Source organism: Anas platyrhynchos, chromosome 31, assembly GCF_047663525.1.
Source record: "Anas platyrhynchos isolate ZD024472 breed Pekin duck chromosome 31, IASCAAS_PekinDuck_T2T, whole genome shotgun sequence".
Classification (NCBI taxonomy): Eukaryota; Metazoa; Chordata; class Aves; order Anseriformes; family Anatidae; genus Anas; species Anas platyrhynchos.
The window spans coordinates 5,832,474-5,855,067 of NC_092617.1; the positions used below are offsets into that span (position 1 = coordinate 5,832,474).

A 22,594-nucleotide genomic window follows, 5' to 3' on the forward strand; every position below is an offset into this window, starting at 1 on the left:
TAATAATCATAATGCCCAAATAGCACCAATTTTATCTTTTTTATTAAAAAATAAAAATTCAGTAAAATGCAATAAATTCAATATAAAAATAAATTAAAATAAAATAATTAAAGTAAATTAAATTAAAAAATAAAATAAATAAAAATAAATAAAATAAAATAAAATAATAAAATAAAATAAAATAAAATAAAAATAAAAATAAAAAATAAAATAAAATAAAAATAAAAATAAAAAATAAAATTCAATAAAAAAATTCTGAAACATCCCCCGGAATTAGTAATGGAGAAAGAAATTGATAAAATTAATAAATTTCATTAATAAAGTAATAAAAATGTACGATAGCACCAATTCCTGCTAAAATAAGGATAAAAAATATAATTTTTCTAATAAAATAATAATAATTCTAATAAAATAGTGATATTTCTATAATTATCATTCTAATATTTATACAATAATAATAATAATAATAATAATAATAATAATAATAATAATAATAATAATAATAATAATATCGCAGATTTCTTAAAAATAATAATAAATAATAATAAAGAAAAATATATAATCAAATAAAAATAAAATAATAATAAAATAATAAAAAATTAATAAGAGATGTTTCTAATAATTTTAGAATAGCGAGTTTTTCTTGAAATTAATACCAAAAGAGGTATTTCTAATAATAATATTAAAAGACGTATTTCTTAAAAATAATAAAAAGCGTATTTCTAATAATGCTAATTTTTAAATATTTCTTCAATAATAATGATAATTTCTAATAATTTTAAGGTAGCTGATATTTCATATAAAAAAAATAAATAAATAAATAATAAAAATAAATGAAAATAAATAAATAAATACATTTTTAAGAAATTGACAATTATTAGATGAAATAAATTCGAATTAAATAATAAAAGTAAAATCCAATAAAACGGTAAAAATAAGTCCAAATATAATAATAAAAATAAATTGGAATAAAATACTAAAATTAAATTCGAATAAAACCATAAAAAGAAATCCAAATAAAATAATTAAAAATCAAATTAAAAAAATACTAATTCAAATAAAATAATAAAAATACCACTTTTAAAGCAAAATTAACCAAAACCCGGAGAATTTGGGGCCCGAGGTGAGTTTTTGAGCTCGTCGCCTCCTTCTGAGGCCCGCCCGCGCTGCGGCCCCATTTTTCTGTCATTTCTCCCCAATTTGGGGTTTCCCCGCCACGCAGGTGCCCGGCCTGAAAATAACCAGAATCGAAGCTGAAAGACCCCAAAATGCTTTTTTTTGCACATTTCTTACGTTTTCGCCAGCTGGCGTCTTAGAAATAAATCCATTCTCCCCCGAAAGTTGCGATTTTCGTTAAAATTCTATTTTTTTTTTCCCAGGCACCTGCTAATTGCGTTTTTCCCAACTTCCCCCGCAATTCGGGGGCAATTACTCGATATTCGGTAAATTCGGAGCTTATCATTTCCGATACTTTCCTGCCCACCTAAATTCCAGGATTTTGGTTAAAAATAGAATCGGGGGCACTTTTGAATTAAAAGTAGTTGTAATTAAAAGTAGTTGTAATTAAAAGTAGTTGTAATTAAAGATAGTTGTAATTAGATTTAGTTCTAATTAAATGTGATTTTAATTAAACGTAATTGTAATTAATCGTAATTAAATGCAATTTATATAATTAAATACAATTATTAAATAATTAAATATATTTGTGAGTATTTTTATAATAAGATTATATTTATACTCGAATATATTTATACTCGAATATATTAATTAAGTGATATTAATATAATTAATTAATTAATATGTTTAAATAATAAATTCATTAATATAAAAATAAATAGTATATTAATTAATTGATTAATATATTAATTAGATTATTTGATTAGATTTGATTAGATTATTTGATTAATTAGATTTATAATCATTTTATAATTATAAATAATTAGAAATGTTTTAATTGTTGATAATTCCATGTGTTGCTAATTAAGTGTACACATAAATTAACACTTTTAATTAAATGCATCGATTTTTATTATAATATTTATATCATAATATTAAATTAATATTTAATTTTTATTAATTTTAATTTTTATTAATAATTAAATTAATATATATAATTTATATAATTAATATATAAAATTAAATACATCCTTAATTATATATGATTAATTATATACGATTAATTATATATATTTAACACTCTATATGAAATATATTCTATATATATATTAATTATATTTAATTATATTTAATTAGGATTCTTGCTTATGTTTTTAATTAACCCCGTTTATAATTAACCCCGTCTGGCTGCCAAGTCAACCCTGACACGCACCTGCTGTGCCGGAGGCGGGGCGGCAGGGCCTCATTTGCATATGCAAATCAGCACGAACCTACACTACATGCAAATGAGGGGGGCGGGGCTTTAATTTTGCAAATGAGGGGAGCTTTGAAGGGTGGTGCTGGGTAGGTTTTTTGGGCAGCTGGGGGGTTCCCTGACCTGGGAGCCCAAATTCTCTTCATTGAACCCAAATTCCCTTCATTGAACCCAAATTGTCTTCATTGAACCCAAATTCTCTTCATTAAACCCAAATCCCCTTCATTAAACCTATATTCTCTTCACTGAACCTAAATTCCCTCCATTGAGCCCAAATTCCCTCTGCTGATCCCAAATTCCCTTCACTGAACCCCAAATTCCCTTCATTGAACCCCAAATTCTCTCCACTGAGCCCAAATTCCCTTCTCTGAGCCTAAATTCCCTTATTTGAGCCCAAATTCCTTTCTCTCAGCGTAAATTCCCTTATTTGAGCCCAAATTCCCTTCACTGAACCCAAATTCCCTTATATGAGCCTAAATTCCCTTATTTGAGCCCAAATTCCCTTCACTGAACCCAAATTCCCTTCTCTGAGCCTAAATTCCCTTATTTGAGCCCAAATTCCCTTCACTGAACCCAAATTCTCTTCTCTGAGCCTAAATTCCCTTATTTGAGCCCAAATTCACTTCACTGAGCCCAAACTCCCATTATTGAGCCCAAAATCCCTACTCTGAGTGCAAATTCCCTTATTTGAACCCAAATTTCCTTCTCTGAGCCTAAATTCCTTTCTCTGAGCCCAAATTCACTTCACTGAGTCCAAATTTCCTTCATTCAACCAAAATTCCCTTTACTGAGCCCAAATTCCCTTTACTGAGCCCAAATTCCCATTATTGAGCCCAAATTCCCATTATTGACCCCAAAATCCCTACTCCGAGCCCAAATTCCCTTCCCTAATATCCATGACTTTGGGCCCATATCTTGAGTTTTGGGGCAAATATGGAGATATCTTTGCTTTGGACACCTTTTTTGACAAAATACACGCAGATTTTGGCCCTTTACGGTTCTTTCCTGCAGCACCCATCGCAGAATGGGTTGAATCTGCCCAAATTTGGCTACACTGGGCCATTGATTGTGGCGGTGATGGTGGTGATGGTGGTTTTGGTGGTGGTGGTGCTGGTCACATCGCTCATCTTGATCACCCAAATCCCTGGCATTCCACCCCAAAGCATTTGCTGAACCCAACTCATTCCACTGACCCCAAGGTACTAAATTAAGCCCAAATTTCCTGCTCCATGCCCCAAACTTGCACCAGGGGGTCGCTGATCCTGGTCTGCAAGGGCTCCGGCTTCACCTTCAGCAGCTACGAAATGCAGTGGGTGCGACAGGCACCTGGGAAGGGGCTCGAAAACGTCGCGGGTATTTGGAGTGATGGTAAAATTTGGTACTTGCCGGAGGTGGAGGGACGCTTCACCATCTCCAGGAACAACGGGCAGAGCACGGCCACCCTGCAGATGAACAGCCTCAAGGCCGAAGACACCGCCACCTACTACTGCGCGAGAAGTTATGCTCGTACTGGTTGTACTGGTATTGGTTGGATGGATGCTGTTGCTGGTGCTGCTGGTGCTGCTGGTCTCATCCACAGCCCATGGCCAGGTCCCAACACAACTCATCCCAGCTCTGCCTGCGTGTTGGTCTGCTACTACTGCTCGTAACGTGGTCGTGCCACGTGCTACCATCGCTCTGAATACCCGCGACGTACTCAAGTCCCTTCCTGGGTTCCCGTTGCACCCATCCCATGTGGTAGCTGCTGAAGGTGAAGCCGGAGCCCTTGAAGGCCAGGATCAGCGACCCCCTGGTGCAAGTTTGGGGCATGGATTAGGAAATTTGGGCTTTTTTCAGTACCTTGGGGTCAGTGGAATGAGTTGGGTTCAGCAAATGCTTTGGGGTGGAATGCCAGGGATTTGGGTGATCAAGATGAGCGATGTGACCACCACCACCACCACCACCACCACCGCCACAATCAATGCCAAGACCGTCAACATCACCAAGAGCATTTTTAATGTCACCACCAGCATCAATGTAACCAGCACCAGGAGCACCAGCAATGTCACTACCAGCAGCTGTAGTATAACCACTAGCATCTTTCGCGCAGTAGTAGGTGGCGGTGTCTTCGGCCTTGAGGCTGTTCATCTGCAGGGTGGCCGTGCTCTGCCCGTTGTTCCTGGAGATGGTGAAGCGTCCCTTCACCGCCGGCGCGTAGTATGTGCTACTACCACTGCTACTAATAAGTGCGACCCACTCGAGCCCCTTCCCGGGTGCCTGTCGCACCCACTGCATTTGGTAGCTGCTGAAGGTGAAGCCAGAGGCCTTGCAGACCAGGGTCAGGGACCCCCCGGGACTCACGAGGGTCCCTCCGGACTCATCCAAGGTCTCGGCCGCCCGCAGCCCTGGGGAGGAAGGACAGAGAGCGGTGGGCTCAGCCTGGGGGGTCCCTGACCCGGGTCTGCAAGGGCTCCGGCTTCTCCTTCAGCAGCTACGCCATGCATTGGGTGCGACAGGCACCCGGGAAGGGGCTCGAGTTTGTCGCGGGTATTGACAACAGTGGTAGTTACACAGAGTACGTGCCGGCGGTGAAGGGACGCTTCACCATCTCCCGGAACGACGGGCAGAGCACGGCCACCCTGCAGATGAACAGCCTCAAGGCCGAAGACACCGCCACCTACTACTGCGCGAAAGCTGCTGGTAGTGGTGGTTGGAATATTGATAGTGCTGATGGCCTTGATGGGTCAAAATACTAACATCACCATTCCATCCTCATTCCATTGACCCCAAAGTACTAAATTAAGCCCAAATTTACTGCACCAGCAGCACCAGCAGCACCAGCAGCACCATCAATCCAATCAATAGCAGTACAACCACCGCAAGAATAACTTCTCGTGCAGTAGTAGGTGGCGGTGTCTTCGGCCTTGAGGCTGTTCATCTGCAGGGTGGCCGTGCTCTGCCCGTCGTTTCTGGAGATGGTGAAGCGTCCCTCAACCGCTGGTGCGTAGTATGTGCTACTACCACTGTAGCCAATTTGTGCGACGTATTCGAGCCCCTTCCCAGGTGCCTGTCGCACCCAATATATGCGGTATTCACTGTAGGTGTATCTGGAGGCCTTGCAGACCAGGGTCAGGGACCCCCCGGGACTCACGAGGCCCCCTCCGGACTCATCCAAGGTCTCGGCCGCCCGCAGCCCTGGGGAGAAAGGACAGAGAGCGAAGCGCTCCGTTGACTTATTACGAATTAAGTCAATTCAGTGAAATAACCCAAGGAGGGTTAACCCAATTAATGCCCCCTTGGGCGCCTTCAAATACGCAGCGTCCCCACAGCACCCAGCACCCCTTCAATCCCCACCATGAGTCCTCGGCCTCACGCCTTCGCCCTCCTCCTCCTCCTGGCCGCCGTCCCAGGTAGGGCCCGGTCCCGCGGAGGCTGCCGGCGGCCCCGGCTCCCCACGGCCGTGCGGGGGCCCGTGCCGTGCGGCTGAGCCCACCGCTCTCTGTCCTTCCTCCCCAGGGCTGCGGGCGGCCGCCACCTTGGATGAGTCCGGAGGGGGCCTCGTGAGTCCCGGGGGGTCCCTGACCCTGGTCTGCAAGGGCTCCGGATACACCTTCAGTGACTACGGCATGAGATGGGTGCGACAGGCACCCGGGAAGGGGCTCGAAGATATCGCAGCTATTAGTAAGGATGGTAGTTGGACAGGCTACGCGTCGGCGGTGAAGGGACGCTTCACCATCTCCAGGAACGACGGGCAGAGCACGGCCACCCTGCAGATGAACAGCCTCAAGGCCGAAGACACCGCCACCTACTACTGCGCGAAAAGTGCTAGTGGTTATACTACAGCTGCTGGTAGTGACATTGCTGGTGCTCCTGGTGCTGGTTACATTGATGCTGGTGGTGACATTAAAAATGGTCTTGGTGATGTTGACGGTCTTGGCATTGATTGTGGTGGTGATCGTGGTTTTGGTGGTGGTGCTGCTGGTCACATTGGTCATCTTGATCACCCAAATCCCTGGCATTCCACCCCAAATCATTTGCTGAACCCAACTCATTCCACTGACCCCAAGGTACTAAATTAAGCCCAAATTTACTGCTCCATGCCCCAAACTTGCACCAGGGGGTCGCTGATCCTGGCCTTCAAGGGCTCCGGCTTCACCTTCAGCAGCTACCACATGGGATGGGTGCAACGGGAACCCAGGAAGGGACTTGAGTACGTCGCGGGTATTCAGAGCGATGGTAGCACGTGGCACGACCACGTTACGAGCAGTAGTAGCAGACCAACACGCAGGCAGAGCTGGGATGAGTTGTGTTGGGACCTGGCCATGGGCTGTGGATGAGACCAGCAGCACCAGCAGCACCAGCAGCACCAGCAACAGCATCCATCCAACCAATACCAGTACAACCAGTACGAGCATAACTTCTCGCGCAGTAGTAGGTGGCGGTGTCTTCGGCCTTGAGGCTGTTCATCTGCAGGGTGGCCGTGCTCTGCCCGTTGTTCCTGGAGATGGTGAAGCGTCCCTGCACCGCCGGCGCGTACCATGTGTCACCATCACTCTCAATACCTGCGACGTACTCGAGCCCCTTCCCGGGTGCCTGTCGCACCCACTGCATGCTGTAGCTGCTGAAGGTGTATCCGGAGCCCTTGCAGACCAGGGTCAGGGACCCCCCGGGACTCACGAGGCCCCCTCCGGACTCATCCAAGGTGGCGGCCGCCCGCAGCCCTGGGGAGGAAGGACAGAGAGCGGTGGGCTCAGCCTGGGTAGTCCCTGACCCTGGTCTGCAAGGGCTCCGGCTTCACCTTCAGCAGCTACGGCATGAGATGGGTGCGACAGGCACCTGGGAAGGGGCTCGAGTTCGTCGCGGGTATTGAGAACGATGGTAGTGGCACATACTACGCGCCGGCGGTGGAGGGACGCTTCACCATCTCCAGGAACAACGGGCAGAGCACGCTCACCCTGCAGATGAACAGCCTCAAGGCCGAAGACACCGCCACCTACTACTGCGTGAGAAGTGCTAGTGGTTGTTGGAGTGGTGATTGTGCTCGTGTGTTGATGGCTGACAATATTAGCATCACCTGGAGCATTATGATCATCACAAAACCATCACCAACACCATCAGCATGACCAGTACCACAACCAGTGTCACCAGCAGCTCCAGCACCAGCAGCACCAGCAATCCTAGCAGCATAAGCACAACCACTACCAGCACATTTTGCGCAGTAGTAGGTGGCGGTGTCTTCGGCCTTGAGGCTGTTCATCTGCAGGGTGGCCGTGCTCTGCCCGTTGTTCCTGGAGATGGTGAAGCGTCCCTTCACCGCCGGCGCGTAGTTTGTGTAACTACCACTGCTGCTAATATACGCGACGAATTCAAGACCCTTCCGAGGTGCCTGTCGAACCCAATACATGCTGTTGCTGCTGAAGGTGAAGCCGGAGGCCTTGCAGACCAGGGTCAGGGACCCCCCGGGACTCACTCGACCCCCTCCAGACTCATCCAAGGTCTCGGCCGCCCGCAGCCCTGGGGAGGAAGGACAGAGAGCGGTGGGCTCAGCCTCAATAGTCCCTGACCCTGGTCTGCAAGGCCTCCGGCTTCACCTTCAGTGACTTCTACATGTATTGGGTGCGACAGGCACCTGGGAAGGGGCTCGAGTTCGTCGCGAGTATTACCGGTAGTGGTAGTTACACAGGCTACGCGCCGGCGGTGAAGGGACGCTTCACCATCTCCAGGAACAACGGGCAGAGCACGGCCACCCTGCAGATGAACAGCCTCAAGGCTGAAGACACCGCCACCTACTACTGCGCGAAAGAAGCTGGTAGTGGTTGTTGGGGTTATGTTGCTGAGGTTCCTGTTGCTGCTGGTGGTGGTGCTGCTGGTGCTGGTTATGATGCTGGTGATGTTAATATTGTCAGCCATCAACTCCACCAGCACACCAACCACTACCAGCACCACCACCACCTTTCACGGAGTAGTAGGTGGCGGTGTCTTCGGCCTTGAGGCTGTTCATCTGCAGGGTGAGCGTGCTCTGCCCGTTGTTCCTGGAGATGGTGAAGCGTCCCTTCACCGCCGGCAAGTACCATGTGCTACTACCACCGCTGTTAATACTCGCGATGAACTCGAGCGCCTTCCCAGGCGCCTGTCGCACCCACTCCATGGCGTAGCTGCTGAAGGTGAAGCCGGAGCCCTTGCAGACCAGGGTCAGGGACCCCCCGGGACTCACGAGGCCCCCTTCACACTCAGAGAACCCGAGCACTGTGCTTCCTGTCACTCAGCTCCTCCACATCTCCCTTCCCTCCACCAGCCTCTGCTGCCGTGCGGCCATCTGGCACCACATCTCGTCTCTTCAGATCTCACAGCAGTCCTTGGATAGTCCCAAACATCTCCGGCTTCTCCTTCAGCAGCTACGCCATGCATTGGGTGCGACAGGCACCCGGGAAGGGGCTCGAGTTTGTCGCGGGTATTAGCAGTGGTAGTGGCACATACTACGTGCCGGCGATTCAGGGACGCTTCACCATCTCCAGGAACAACGGGCAGAGCACGGCCACCCTGCAGATGAACAGCCTCAAGGCCGAAGACACCGCCACCTACTACTGCGCGAAACGTGCTGGTAGTGGTACTGGTGGTGCTGATGAGATTGCTGGTGCTGCTGCTGCTGGTACTGGTGGTTCTGGTTCTGGTCTTTATGATGGTGCTGGTGATATTTATATTGTCAGCAATCAACATCACTGGCACTACCACCACACCAACCACTACCAGTTTACCTGGCACCATCAACAACGTCATGAAGACCATCACCAACACCATCAGCACGACCAGCACCACAACCACCATAACCAGCAGCATCAGCAATCTCACCAGCACCACTACCAGCACCACTGTAAGCATATTTCGCGCAGTAGTAGGTGGCGGTGTCTTCGGCCTTGAGGCTGTTCATCTGCAGGGTGAGCGTGCTCTGCCCGTTGTCCCTGGAGATGGTGAAGCGTCCCTTCACCGCCGGCGCGTAGCCTGTCCAACTACCATCCTTGCTAATAGCTGCGATATCTTCGAGCCCCTTCCCGGGTGCCTGTCGCACCCATCTCATGCCGTAGTCACTGAAGGTGAAGCCGGAGCCCTTGCAGACCAGGGTCAGGGACCCCCCGGGACTCACGAGGCCCCCTCCGGACTCATCCAAGGTCTCGGCCGCCCGCAGCCCTGGGGAGGAAGGACAGAGAGCGGTGGGCTCAGCCGCACGGCACGGGCCCCCGCACGGCCGTGGGGAGCCGGGGCCGCCGGCAGCCTCCGCGGGACCGGGCCCTACCTGGGACGGCGGCCAGGAGGAGGAGGAGGGCGAAGGCGTGAGGCCGAGGATTCATAGTGGGGATTGAAGGGGTGCTGGGTGCTGTTGGGACGCTGTTGACGGCCGTATTTGAAGGTGCCAAGAGTAAGCGTTCATTGTGTTTCGTCCTTGGGGTATTTCATTGCATTCCATGCCACACAGTCATTAATTGCATGCACTCAATTATTTCATGGTTGATTCTTATCTGGAACTCATTGTGGTTCTTTGGTGAAGAAAAGGAACTCAACAAAGTTGATTTTTTTTGTATCTTCCACCATATTCTAATTGGGCCTCTGTAATTATTTCATTTTGATCTTTGACTAGCATTTGTTTCATTTCTTCATTATTCTGTTTAATTCTTTACTCCGCACTAATTCATGGGGTGCTTTGAGTTATTTCATCGTGATCCCTGATCACTTATGACATGGAAATATTTAATGGGATGGGTTATTTGATATTAACGCTGAGTAATTGAATTGCAATTTCCTCTAAAATGGACTCAGAAAACAGAAAGCAGCCGTGTTTTGGGGCTGCTCCAGCTGCTGAGGTTTCAGGCCGTACCAAAATAACTCGGTTTTCTGCCCAGAAATAGCCCCCGCACAAACATCTGGCTGGCTGCGCTTGGCTGGGCAGCGCTGCAGGTCTCAGCAAAAACTTCTCAAATCGGGGGTTTTTATATAAAAAGTATAAAGACATTCCCACATTTTGGACTCAGCTGGCCCCAAAGTGTTAAAAATATGTTAGTATTCTGGGAAAAAAAGGAAAAGGAGGAAAAAAATCCATGTAATATGTGCGTTAATGAAGAGGATAATAATCAACACCCCAATTTCATTCAAACTGGTGTTAAAAAGTAAGAAATGTGTATTATTTGGGTTGAAAAATATCCATAAATGGCAAAGACCCCCCATTTTGTGGCCACATTGCCCCTGAAAATGGGCCAGGTGCTCATATTTGGGGCAAAGAGGGAATCTAGAGCCAAACACCTCTGTATTTGGGGCAAAAATACCCATGAAAGGGCAAAAGCATGACCATACTGAGGTCAAGAGTAAGCATAAGAGGCAACGCGTTCTTCTATTTGGGAGAAGGGTGGCCAAAAATAGGAATGTAATTTATATTTTGGAACAAAATGTTGTGATACTGGGGGTAACACAGAGCTCGCTGCAGTGCATGGGTAGTCCCAAACATCTCCGGCTTCCCCTTCAGCAGCTACCACATGGCATGGGTGCGACAGGCGCCCGGGAAGGGGCTCGAGTGGGTCGCGAGCATTTACAGTGATGGTAGTAGCCCATGGTACGCGCCGGCGGTGAAGGGACGCTTCACCATCTCCAGGAACAACGGGCAGAGCACGGCCACCCTGCAGATGAACAGCCTCAAGGCCGAAGACACCGCCACCTACTACTGCGCGAAAAGTGCTAGTGGTTATTGGAGTGTTGATTGTGCTCGTGTGTTGATGGCTGACAATATTAGCATCACCTGGAGCATTATGATCATCACAAAGACCATCACCAACACCATCACCATGACCAGTACCACAACCAGTGTCACCAGCAGCACCATCAAACCAACCAGCATAACCACAACCACCACTACCAGCACATTTTGCGCAGTAGTAGGTGGCGGTGTCTTCGGCCTTGAGGCTGTTCATCTGCAGGGTGGCCGTGCTCTGCCCGTTGTTCCTGGAGATGGTGAAGCGTCCCTTCACCGCCGACGCATACTCTGTGTAACCACCATCAGTGCTAATATATGCGAGGTATTCAAGCCCCTTCCCGGGTGCCTGTCGCATCCATCCCATGCCCTTGCTGCTGAAGTCAAAGCCGGAGGCCTTGCAGACCAGGGTCAGGGACCCCCCGGGACTCACGAGGCCCCCTCCGGACTCATCCAAGGTGGCGGCCGCCCGCAGCCCTGGGGAGGAAGGACAGAGAGCGGTGGGCTCAGACTGAGGGGTCCCTGACCCGGGTCTGCAAGGGCTCCGGATACACCTTCAGCAGCTACGAAATGGGATGGATGCGACAGGCACCCGGTAAGGGGCTTGAAAGTATCGCAGCTATTAACAACGATGGTAGTAGCACAGGCTACACACCGGCGGTGAAGGGACGCTTCACCATCTCAAGGAACAACGGGCAGAGCACGCTCACCCTGCAGATGAACAGCCTCAAGGCCGAAGACACCGCCACCTACTACTGCGCGAAAGATGCTGGTAGTCATACTACAGCTGCTGGTAGTGACATTTCTGGTGCTCCTGGTGCTGGTTACATTGATGGTGGGGGTGACATTAAAAAAGGTCTTGGTGATCTTGACGGTCTTGGCATTGATTGTGGTGGTGGTGGTGGTGGTGTTGACAATATTGGTGCCCTTCCTGATGATGACCATGGTGGTGTTGGTGCTGGTGCTGTCCGTATTCATGGTGAGAAGAGCTGCGGGAAGCTGGGACTGGTTGTGTCGGGTGTATTCCCTGGGCCATGAACAATGCCAGCAGCAGCAGCAGCACGACCAATCTCACCAGGATGAGCACAACTACCATAACCACTACCAGCATAACCTCTCGCGCAGTAGTAGGTGGCGGTGTCTTCGGCCTTGAGGCTGTTCATCTGCAGGGTGAGCGTGCTCTGCCCGTTGTTCCTGGAGATGGTGAAGCGTCCCTTCACCGCCGACGCGTAGCCTGTCGAACTACCACCAGTGCTAATAGCTGCGACGTATTCGAGCCCCTTCCCGGGTGCCTGTCGCATCCATCCCATGCCGTAGCTGCTGAAGGTGAAGCCGGAGCCCTTGCAGACCAGGGTCAGGGACCCCCCAGGACTCACAAGCCCACCGCTCTCTGTCCTTCCTCCCCAGGGCTGCGGGCGGCCGAGACCTTGGATGAGTCCGGAGGGGGCCTCGTGAGTCCCGGGGGGTCCCTGACCCTGGTCTGCAAGGCCTCCGGCTTCACCTTCAGCAGCTACTACTTGGACTGGGTGCGACAGGCACCGGGGAAGGAGCTCGAGTGGGTTGCAACTATAAAATACAATGGTAGGACTGGTTGGTACTTGCCGGAGGTGGAGGGACGCTTCACCATCTCCAGGAACGACGGGCAGAGCACGGCCACCCTGCAGATGAACAGCCTCAAGGCCGAAGACACCGCCACCTACTACTGCGCGAAAAGTGCTAGTGGTTATTGGAGTGTTGATTGTGCTCGTGTGTTGATGGCTGACAATATTAGCATCACGCGGGCCATTATGATCATCACAAAACCATCACCAACACCATCACCATGACCAGTACCACAACCAGTGTCACCAGCAGCACCATCAAACCCAGCAGCATAACCACAACCACCACTACCAGCACATTTTGCGCAGTAGTAGGTGGCGGTGTCTTCGGCCTTGAGGCTGTTCATCTGCAGGGTGGCCGTGCTCTGCCCGTTGTTCCTGGAGATGGTGAAGCGTCCCTGCACCGCCGGCGCGTAGTATGTGGTACCACCAGTGTTAATAGCTGCGACGTATTCGAGCCCCTTCCCAGGTGCCTGTCGCACCCATCTCATGCCGTAGTCACTGAAGGTGTATCCAGAGCCCTTGCAGACCAGGGTCAGGGACCCCCCGGGACTCACGAGGCCCCCTCCGGACTCATCCAAGGTGGCGGCCGCCCGCAGCCCTGGGGAGGAAGGACAGAGAGCGGTGGGCTCAGCCGCACGGCACGGGCCCCCGCACGGCCGTGGGGAGCCGGGGCCGCCGGCAGCCTCCGCGGGACCGGGCCCTACCTGGGACGGCGGCCAGGAGGAGGAGGAGGGCGAAGGCGTGAGGCCGAGGACTCATGGTGGGGAAGGGAAGGGGTGCTGAGTGCTGTTGGGACGCTGTTGACGGCTGTATTTGAAGGCGCCAGGAAGGGACTTCATTGTGTTTTCCTCCTTGGGGTATTTCATTGCACTGAGGTATTTTGTAATAAGTCAATGGAGCCCACCGCTCTCTGTCCTTCCTCCCCAGGGCTGCGGGCGGCCGAGACCTTGGATGAGTCCGGAGGGGGCCTCGTGAGTCCCGGGGGGTCCCTGACCCTGGTCTGCAAGGGCTCCGGCTTTGACTTCAGCAGCTACCCCATGTTTTGGGTGCGACAGGCACCCGGGAAGGGGCTCGAGTTCGTCGCTACTATTTGGAGTGATGGGAACACATGGTACTTGCCGGCGGTGAAGGGACGCTTCACCATCTCCAGGGACAACGGGCAGAGCCTGCTCTTCCTAGTGATGAATGACCTCAAGGCCGAAGACACCGCCACCTACTACTGTGTGAGACGTTGTCTTGCTCCAGGTAGTGCTGCTGTTGCTATTGGTGATGGTGACTGCGCTGCTGATAGAGGTGTTAGTGGTGATGATGATGCTAGACATGGTGATGACAGAGAGTATCGCGACAGTGGTTGGAGTGGTGATAGTGCTCGTATTTGTAACTATCACATTCACAAGCACTATTAAGACCCCCGAGACCTTCATCAACATCATCGTCACCATCGCCAACATAATCAACAGCACCAACACCATTAAGATCCATAACACCGTCAACATCCCCAACACCATTAACACCACCAACACCAGTAGCAGCACCAACACTGGCGAACACCACAACCTACATCACCAGCAGCACCATTGCCAGCAGCACGAGCAATCTCATAAGCAGAAGCATAACAACAACCACTAGCAGCAGCATTCGTGCAGTAGTAGGTGGCGGTGTCTTCGGCCTTGAGGCTGTTCATCTGCAGGGTGAGCGTGCTCTGCCCGTCGTTCTTGGAGATGGTGAAGCGTCCCTGCACCGCCGGCGCGTACTCTGTGTAAGCACCACTGTTGTCAATACCCGCGACGTACTCGAGCCCCTTCCCGGGTGCCTGTCGCACCCACATCATGGCGTAGCTGCTGAAGGAGAAGCCGGTGATGTTTGGGACTATCCAAGGACTGCTGTGAGATCTGAAGAGAGGAGATGTGGTGCCAGACGGCCGCACGGCAGCAGAGGCTGTTGAAGGGAAGGGAGATGTGGAGGAGCTGAGTGACAGGAAGCAGAGTGCTCGGGTTCTCTGAGTCCGGAGGGGGCCTCGTGAGTCCCGGGGGGTCCCTGACCCTGGTCTGCAAGGGCTCCGGATACACCTTCAGCAGCTACGGCATAGGATGGATGCGACAGGCACCCGGGAAGGGGTTTGAGTACGTCACACAAATTAACCCTGGTGGTAGTTACACAGGCTACGCATCGGCGGTGAAGGGACGCTTCACCATCTCCAGGAACAACGGGCAGAGCACGGCCACCCTGCAGATGAACAGCCTCAAGGCCGAAGACACCGCCACCTACTACTGCGCAAAAAATGCTTACAGTGGTAGTGGTTGTGGTAGTTGTGCTCATCCTGGTGAGATTGGTCGTGCTGCTGCTGCTGCTCGTAGTCATGCTCAGGCTCTTGACAGTGCTGGTCATGTTGACAGTATTGGTGCTCTTCATAATGATGATCATGGTGGCGTTGGTGCTGGTGCTGTCCGTATTGATGGTGAGAAGAGCTGCGGGAAGCTGGGACTGGTTGTGTCGGGTGTATTCCCTGGGCCATGAACAATGCCCGCAGCAGCACCACGATCAATTCCAGCAGCATAACTCCAACCACCACTACCAGCTTGTTTCGCGCAGTAGTAGGTGGCGGTGTCTTCGGCCTTGAGGTCATTCATCAGTAGGAAGAACAGGCTCTGCCCGTTGTTCCTGGAGATGGTGAAGCGTCCCTTCACCGCCGACGCGTAGCCTGTGTAACTACCACCAGGGTTAATTTGTGCGACGAACTCAAACCCCTTCCCGGGTGCCTGTCGCACCCACCACATGTAGTAGCTGCTGAAGGTGTATCCAGAGCCCTTGCAGACCAGGGTCAGGGACCCCCCGGGACTCACGAGGCCCCCTCCGGACTCATCCAAGGTCTCGGCCGCCCGCAGCCCTGGGGAGGAAGGACAGAGAGCGGTGGGCTCAGCCGCACGGCACGGGCCCCCGCACGGCCGTGGGGAGCCGGGGCCGCCGGCAGCCTCCGCGGGACCGGGCCCTACCTGGGACGGCGGCCAGGAGGAGGAGGAGGGCGAAGGCGTGAGGCCGAGGACTCATGGTGGGGAAGGGAAGGGGTGCTGGGTGCTGTTGCAATGCTGTTGATGGGCATTTTTGATGGTTCCAGGAGTGGGCGTTCATTGCGTTTTCTCCTTGGGGTATTTCATTGCATTCCTTACCACGCACTCATTAATTGCACGCACTCAATTATTTCATGGTTGATTCTTGACTGGAACTCATTGCGGTTCTTTGGTGAAGACAAGGAACTCAACAAACTTGATTTTTGGGGCATTTTCCACCATATTCTAATTAATTGGACCCCGGGAATTATTTCATTTTGATCTTTGACTAGCATTTGTTTCATTTCTTCATAATTCCATTTAATTCTCTACCCGCACTAATTCATGGGGTGCTTTGAGTTATTTCATCGTGATCCCTGATCACTTATGACATGGAAATATTTAATGGGATGGGTTATTTGATATTAATGCTGAGTAATTTAATTGCAATTTCCTCTAAAATGGACTCAGAAAACAGAAAGCAGCCGTGTTTTGGGGCTGCTCCAGCTGCTGAGGTTTCAGGCCGTACCAAAATAACTCGTTTTTCTGCCCAGAAATAGCCCCCGCACAAACATCTGGCTGGCTGCGCTTGGCTGGGCAGCGCTGCAGGTCTCAGCAAAAACTTCTCAAATCGGGTGTTTTTATATAAAAAGTGGAAAGACATTCCCACATTTTGGACTCAGCTGGCCCCAAAGTGTTAAAAATGCTAGTATTCTGGGAAAAAAGGGAAAAGGAGGAAAAAACCCATGTGATAGGTGCATCAATAGCCAGAATAATAATCAACACCCCAATTTCATTCAAAATGGTGTTAAAAAGTAGCAAATGTGTATTATTTGGGTTGAAAAATATCCATAAATGGCAAAGACCCCCCATTGTGTGGCCACATTGCCCCTGATAATGGGCCAGGTGCTCATATTTGGGGCAAAGAGGGCATATAGAGCCAAACAGCTCTGTATTTGGGGCAAAAATACCCATGAAAGGGCAAAAGCGTTGTCCATACTGAGGTCAAGAGTAAGCATAAGAGGCAATTCATCCTTCTATTTGGGGCAAGGGTAGCCACAAATGGGAAAATAATTTTTGGAACAAAATGTTGTGATACTGGGGGTAACACAGAGCTCGCTGCAGTGCATGGGTAGTCCCAAACATCTCCAGCTTCCCCTTCAGCAGCTACCACATGGCATGGGTGCGACAGGCACCCGGGAAGGGGCTCGAGTGGGTCGCGAGCATTTACAGTGATGGTAGTAGCCCATGGTACTTGCCGGCGGTGAAGGGACGCTTCACCATCTCCAGGAACAACGGGCAGAGCACGCTCACCCTGCAGATGAACAGCCTCAAGGCCGAGGACACCGCCACCTACTACTGCGCGAAAAGTGCTAGTGGTTATTGGAGTGGTGATTGTGCTCGTGTGTTGATGGTGACAATATTAGCATCACCTGGAGCATTATGATCATCACAAAACCATCACCAACACCATCAGCATGACCAGTACCACAACCAGTGTCACCAGCAGCTCCAGCACCAGCAGCACCATCAATCCTAGCAGCATAAGCACAACCACTACCAGCACATTTTGCGCAGTAGTAGGTGGCGGTGTCTTCGGCCTTGAGGCTGTTCATCTGCAGGGTGAGCGTGCTCTGCCCGTCGTTCCTGGAGATGGTGAAGCGTCCCTTCACCGCCGGTGCGTAGTATGTGCTACCACCACTGGTAATAAGTGCGACGAACTCGAGCCCCTTCCCGGGTGCCTGTCGCACCCAATACATGGTGTAGCTGCTGAAGGTGAAGCCGGAGCCCTTGCAGACCAGGGTCAGGGACCCCCCGGGACTCACGAGGCCCCCTCTGGACTCATCCAAGGTCTCGGCCGCCCGCAGCCCTGGGGAGGAAGGACAGAGAGCGGTGGGCTCAGCCGCACGGTACAAACCCTCTTGCTGTCTACAGCTGTCCTGTGGCCAAAATCCTTGTCTGGGACCTGTCCAGACCTCTGCGGCCTCCTGCAAGGCCTCCAGCCGCACCTCTGGCAACTACGGCATGCTCTGGGTGCGACAGGCACCTGGGAAGGGGCTCGAAGCAGTCGCGGGTATTAGGAACGATGGTAGTGGCACAAACTACGCGCCGGCGGTGAAGGGACGCTTCACCATCTCCAGGAACAACGGGCAGAGCACGGCCACCCTGCAGATGAACAGCCTCAAGGCCGAAGACACCGCCACCTACTACTGCGCGAGAGGTGATGCTGGTAGTGCTTGGAGTGGTAGTAGTGTTGGTGGTGTTAATGGCTGAAAATATTAGAGTCACCAGTACCATCATAAATATCACAAAGACCAGCACCAACACCATCAGCATGACCAGTACCACAACCAGTGTCACCAGCAGCTCCAGCACCAACAGCACAATCAATCCAACCAGGAGTACCACCACCATAACTACCAGCAGCTTTCGCGCAGTAGTAGGTGGCGGTGTCTTCGGCCTTGAGGCTGTTCATCTGCAGGGTGAGCGTGCTCTGCCCGTTGTTCCTGGAGATGGTGAAGCGTCCCTTCACCGCCGGCGCGTACTCTGTGTAACCACCACTGTTGTCAATACCCGCGACGAACTCGAGCCCCTTCCTGGGTGCCTGTCGCACCCACATCATGGCGTAGCTGCTGAAGGAGAAGCCGGAGATGTTTGGGACTATCCAAGGACTGCTGTGAGATCTGAAGAGAGGAGATGTGGTGCCAGACGGCCGCACGGCAGCAGAGGCTGGAGGAGGGAAGGGAGATGTGGAGGAGCTGAGTGACAGGAAGCACAGTGCTCGGGTTCCCTGAGCGTGAAGGGGGCCTCGTGAGTCCTGGGGGGTCCCTGACCCTGGTCTGCAAGGGCTCCGGCTTTGACTTCAGCAGCAAGGACATGTACTGGGTGCGACAGGAACCTGGGAAGGGGATCGAGTGGGTCGCGGGTATTTACTACGACACCTACTACTACTGCGTGAAAAGTGCTGATGGTTCTGGTGTTGGTGCTGACGATACTGGTGGTGCTGGTGCTCCTGGAGATCTTGGTGCTGGTGTTGGTGCTGCAAATATTGTCAGCCATCAACACCACCAGCACTACCACCACCCCAAGCACTACCAGCATATCTCGCGCAGTAGTAGGTGGCGGTGTCTTCGGCCTTGAGGCTGTTCATCTGCAGGGTGAGCGTGCTCTGCCCGTCGTTCCTGGAGATGGTGAAGCGTCCCTTCACCGCCGGCGCGTAGTCTGTGCCACTACCACTGCTGCCAATACTCGCGACTGCTTCGAGCGCCTTCCCAGGTGCCTGTCGGATCCATGCCATGGCGTTGCTGCTGAAGTCAAAGCCGGAGCCCTTGCAGACCAGGGTCAGGGACCCCCCGGGACTCACGAGGCCCCCTCCGGACTCATCCAAGGTCTCGGCCGCCCGCAGCCCTGGGGAGGAAGGACAGAGAGCGGTGGGCTCCGTTGACTTATTACAAAATAACTCAATTCAATGAAATAACCCAAGGAGGGTTAACCCAATTAATGCCCCCTTGGGCGCCTTCAAATACGCCCGTCCCCAGCATCCCCACAGCACCCAGCACCCCTTCCCTTCCCCACCATGAGTCCTCGGCCTCACGCCTTCGCCCTCCTCCTCCTCCTGGCCGCCGTCCCAGGTAGGGCCCGGTCCCGCGGAGGCTGCCGGCGGCCCCGGCTCCCCACGGCCGTGCGGGGGCCCGTGCCGTGCGGCTGAGCCCACCGCTCTCTGTCCTTCCTCCCCAGGGCTGCGGGCGGCCGAGACCTTGGATGAGTCCGGAGGGGGCCTCGTGAGTCCCGGGGGGTCCCTGACCCTGGTCTGCAAGGGCTCCGGATACACCTTCAGCAGCTACACCATGGAGTGGGTGCGACAGGCGCCAGGGAAGGGGCTCGAATACGTCGCAGCTATTAACAGTGGTGGTAGCACATACTACGCGCCGGCGGTGAAGGGACGCTTCACCATCTCCAGGAACAACGGGCAGAGCACGCTCACCCTGCAGATGAACAGCCTCAAGGCCGAAGACACCGCCACCTACTACTGCGCGAAAGGTTATAGTAGTTATGCTGGTGATGCTTATGGTATTGGTGTTGCACGTGGTGGTGGTGTTGGTACCACGCAGAGCACACGGAAGGGCCTTGGACATGCATTTTGGGGTCTCCTCCACCATCCCCCTTCCATTTGGTGGTGTTTTCATGACCACCCTTCATCCCTTGGCCAACCTCCATCACCCTCTGCCCATGCAGCCCCTCCATCAGGGGGTTCTCCAGCAGGACCCTGGCCATGCGGTGGTCCAGCCCTTGCAGAAACCCAAGGGGGACATCAGTCATCCATCACCCTGAGGATTTCATGGGTGAAAAGGCTCAGAAGTGATGACCCCAGAGCCCAGTGCTGCGTGAGAAGAGCTGCGGGTGGACAACCTGATGGTGGACGGGGTGAGTTGTGTCGGGGCCTTTCCGTGGGCCATGAGCAATGTCAGAAGCACCAGGAGCACGATCAATCTCTCCTAGATAAGCGTAAGTGCCACCACTGTAAGCATTTTTCGCGCAGTAGTAGGTGGCGGTGTCCTCGGCCTTGAGGCTGTTCATCTGCAGGGTGGCCGTGCTCTGCCCATTGTTTTTGGAGATGGTGAAGCGTCCCTTCACCGCCGGCGCGTATCTTGTGGTACTACCATCGCTGCTAATACTCACGACGTACTCAAGCCCCTTCCCGGGTGCCTGTCGCACCCAGCTCATGCCGTAGCTGCTGAAGGTGTATCCGGAGCCCTTGCAGACCAGGGTCAGGGACCCCCCGGGACTCACGCGGCCCCCTCCGGACTCATCCAACGTCATGGCCGCCCGCAGCCCTGGGGAGGAAGGACAGAGAGCGGTGGGCTCAGCCTGGGTAGTCCCTGACCCTGGTCTGCAAGGCCTCCGGCTTCACCTTCAGCAGCTACGGCATGAGATGGGTGCGACAGGCACCCGGGAAGGCGCTCGAGTGGCTCGCGGGTATTGACAGCTATGGTAGCACATACTACGCGTCGGCGGTGAAGGGACGCTTCACCATCTCCAGGAACAACGGGCAGAGCTGGTGGTGCTGATGGAGATGCTTCTGGTGGCCAGGACAATTTGTGCCCAGGCCCTTTCCCTGTGCCAGGCATGAAGGCAGCAGCACCATCAGCCTCATTAACATAATGATCAATATCAGCGTGAGCAGCACCTTCATCGTCATCACCATCATCATCACTTAGTAGTTTAGTGAGTAGTCGTGGTGATAGGAGGATGGTTGGAGTAGGTGACCTTGTAGCTCCTTTCCAAAATTCTAGTTTTTATCAATTCTATGATCATTACTAATGCCGTTGTCATCATCGATATGATAATAATTATCAGTGATATCAACATCACCGACACCACCACCACCACCACCACCAGCATCACCCCCACCAGTGGCACCACCACAACCCCAACCAGTACCGGCAGCATTCAGCAGGCAGGGTGTCCAGTAGAGTCAAATTCATTTTGGGGACTTACAGCAGTGGTAGTGCTATGAAAAGCTTATCAATCCGATAACCCCAATTATAACTACTACCATCAGCTTTCGCGCAGTAGTAGGTGGCGGTGTCCTCGGCCTTGAGGCTGTTCATCTGCAGGGTGACCGTGCTCTGCGCGTTGTCCCTGGAGATGGTGAAGCGTCCCTTCACCGCCGGCGCGTAGACTGTGTAACTACTACTGTAGCTGATACCCGCAACGTACTCCAGCCCCTTCCCAGGCGCCTGTCGCAGCCACTCCATGGTGTAGTCTTTAAAGCTGAAGTCGGAGCCCTTGCAGACCAGGGCCAGGGACCCCCCGGGACTCACCAGGCCCCCTCCGGTCTCGTCCAACCTCGCGGCCGCCCACAGCCCTGCGGAGGAAGGACAGAGAGCGGTGGGCTCAGCCTGGGGGATCCTTGATCCTTACAACCACTACTACCAGCATTTTTCGCGCAGTAGTAGGTGGCGGTGTCTTCGGCCTTGAGGCTGTTCATCTGCAGGGTGGCCGTGCTCTGCCCGTTGTTTTTGGAGATGGTGAAGCGTCCCTCCACCTCCGGCAAGTACCAAATTTTACCATCACTCCAAATACCCGCGACGTTTTCGAGCCCCTTCCCGGGTGCCTGTCGCACCCACTCCATGTTGTAGCTGCTGAAGGTGAAGCCGGAGCCCTTGCAGACCAGGGTCAGGGACGCCCCGGTGTAAATCTGGGACATGGAGCAGGAAATTTGGGCTTAGTTCAGTACCTTGGGGTCAATGGAATGAGTTTGGTTCAGGAAATGATTTGGGGTGGAATGCCAGGGATTTGGGTGATCAAGATGAGCGATGTGACCACCACCACCACCAGCACCACCACCACCACAATCAATGCCAGGACCGTCAACATCACCAAGACCATTTTTAATGTCACCACCACCATCAATGTCACCAGCACCAGTAGCACCAGTAATACCACTACCAGGAGCTGTAGTATAACTACTAGCACTTTTCACGCAGTAGTAGGTGGACACCCGCAGCCCCGGGGTTGACCTGGCAGAGCAGTTTCATCGTCCAACCATCGAAGGGTTAACATAAAAAGGCCCAGGTGTAGCCAAATCTGGGCAGATTCAACCCATTCTGCGATGGGTGCTGCAGGAAATTACCCTAAAATTCCAAAAGATGCATGTATTTTGTCCAAAAAGGTGTTCAAAGCAAAAATATCTCCATATTTGTCCCCAAACTCAACATATGGACCCAAACTCATTGATATTTGGGTGAAAAAGTGGCCATCTAGGCAACGAGGGGAACCTGGCTTTGGGCTTGGTGCAAGATGTTGGGCTCGGAGTTGGGAATTTGGGTTCGTTTAAGGGAATTTGGGCTTGAAG

General features: G+C 52.0%; 5 gene segments (V, D, J or C); 2 read left to right on the forward strand and 3 right to left on the reverse strand.

Moving 5' to 3' along the window:
- Positions 1-5,611: 5,611 nt before the first annotated feature.
- LOC119715066 (Ig heavy chain V region 914-like) lies at positions 5,612-14,341 on the forward strand. The segment is given in 2 exon segments: positions 5,612-5,760; positions 13,616-14,341. Coding segments are annotated over 2 exon segments (534 nt in total).
- On the reverse strand, positions 9,087-9,724 carry LOC140000068 (Ig heavy chain V region 6.96-like). The segment is given in 2 exon segments: positions 9,087-9,535; positions 9,642-9,724. Coding segments are annotated over 2 exon segments (489 nt in total).
- Positions 12,793-13,506, reverse strand: LOC119715065 (Ig heavy chain V region 914-like). The segment is given in 2 exon segments: positions 12,793-13,286; positions 13,393-13,506. Coding segments are annotated over 2 exon segments (534 nt in total).
- A 752-nt stretch (positions 14,342-15,093) lies between the features above and the next one.
- Positions 15,094-15,832, reverse strand: LOC140000064 (immunoglobulin heavy variable 3-11-like). The segment is given in 2 exon segments: positions 15,094-15,575; positions 15,682-15,832. Coding segments are annotated over 2 exon segments (603 nt in total).
- Positions 15,833-19,251: 3,419 nt separating this feature from the next.
- LOC140000019 (Ig heavy chain V region 914-like) lies at positions 19,252-20,067 on the forward strand. The segment is given in 3 exon segments: positions 19,252-19,367; positions 19,474-19,832; positions 19,972-20,067. Coding segments are annotated over 3 exon segments (510 nt in total).
- The last annotated feature ends 2,527 nt before the right edge of the window (positions 20,068-22,594 follow it).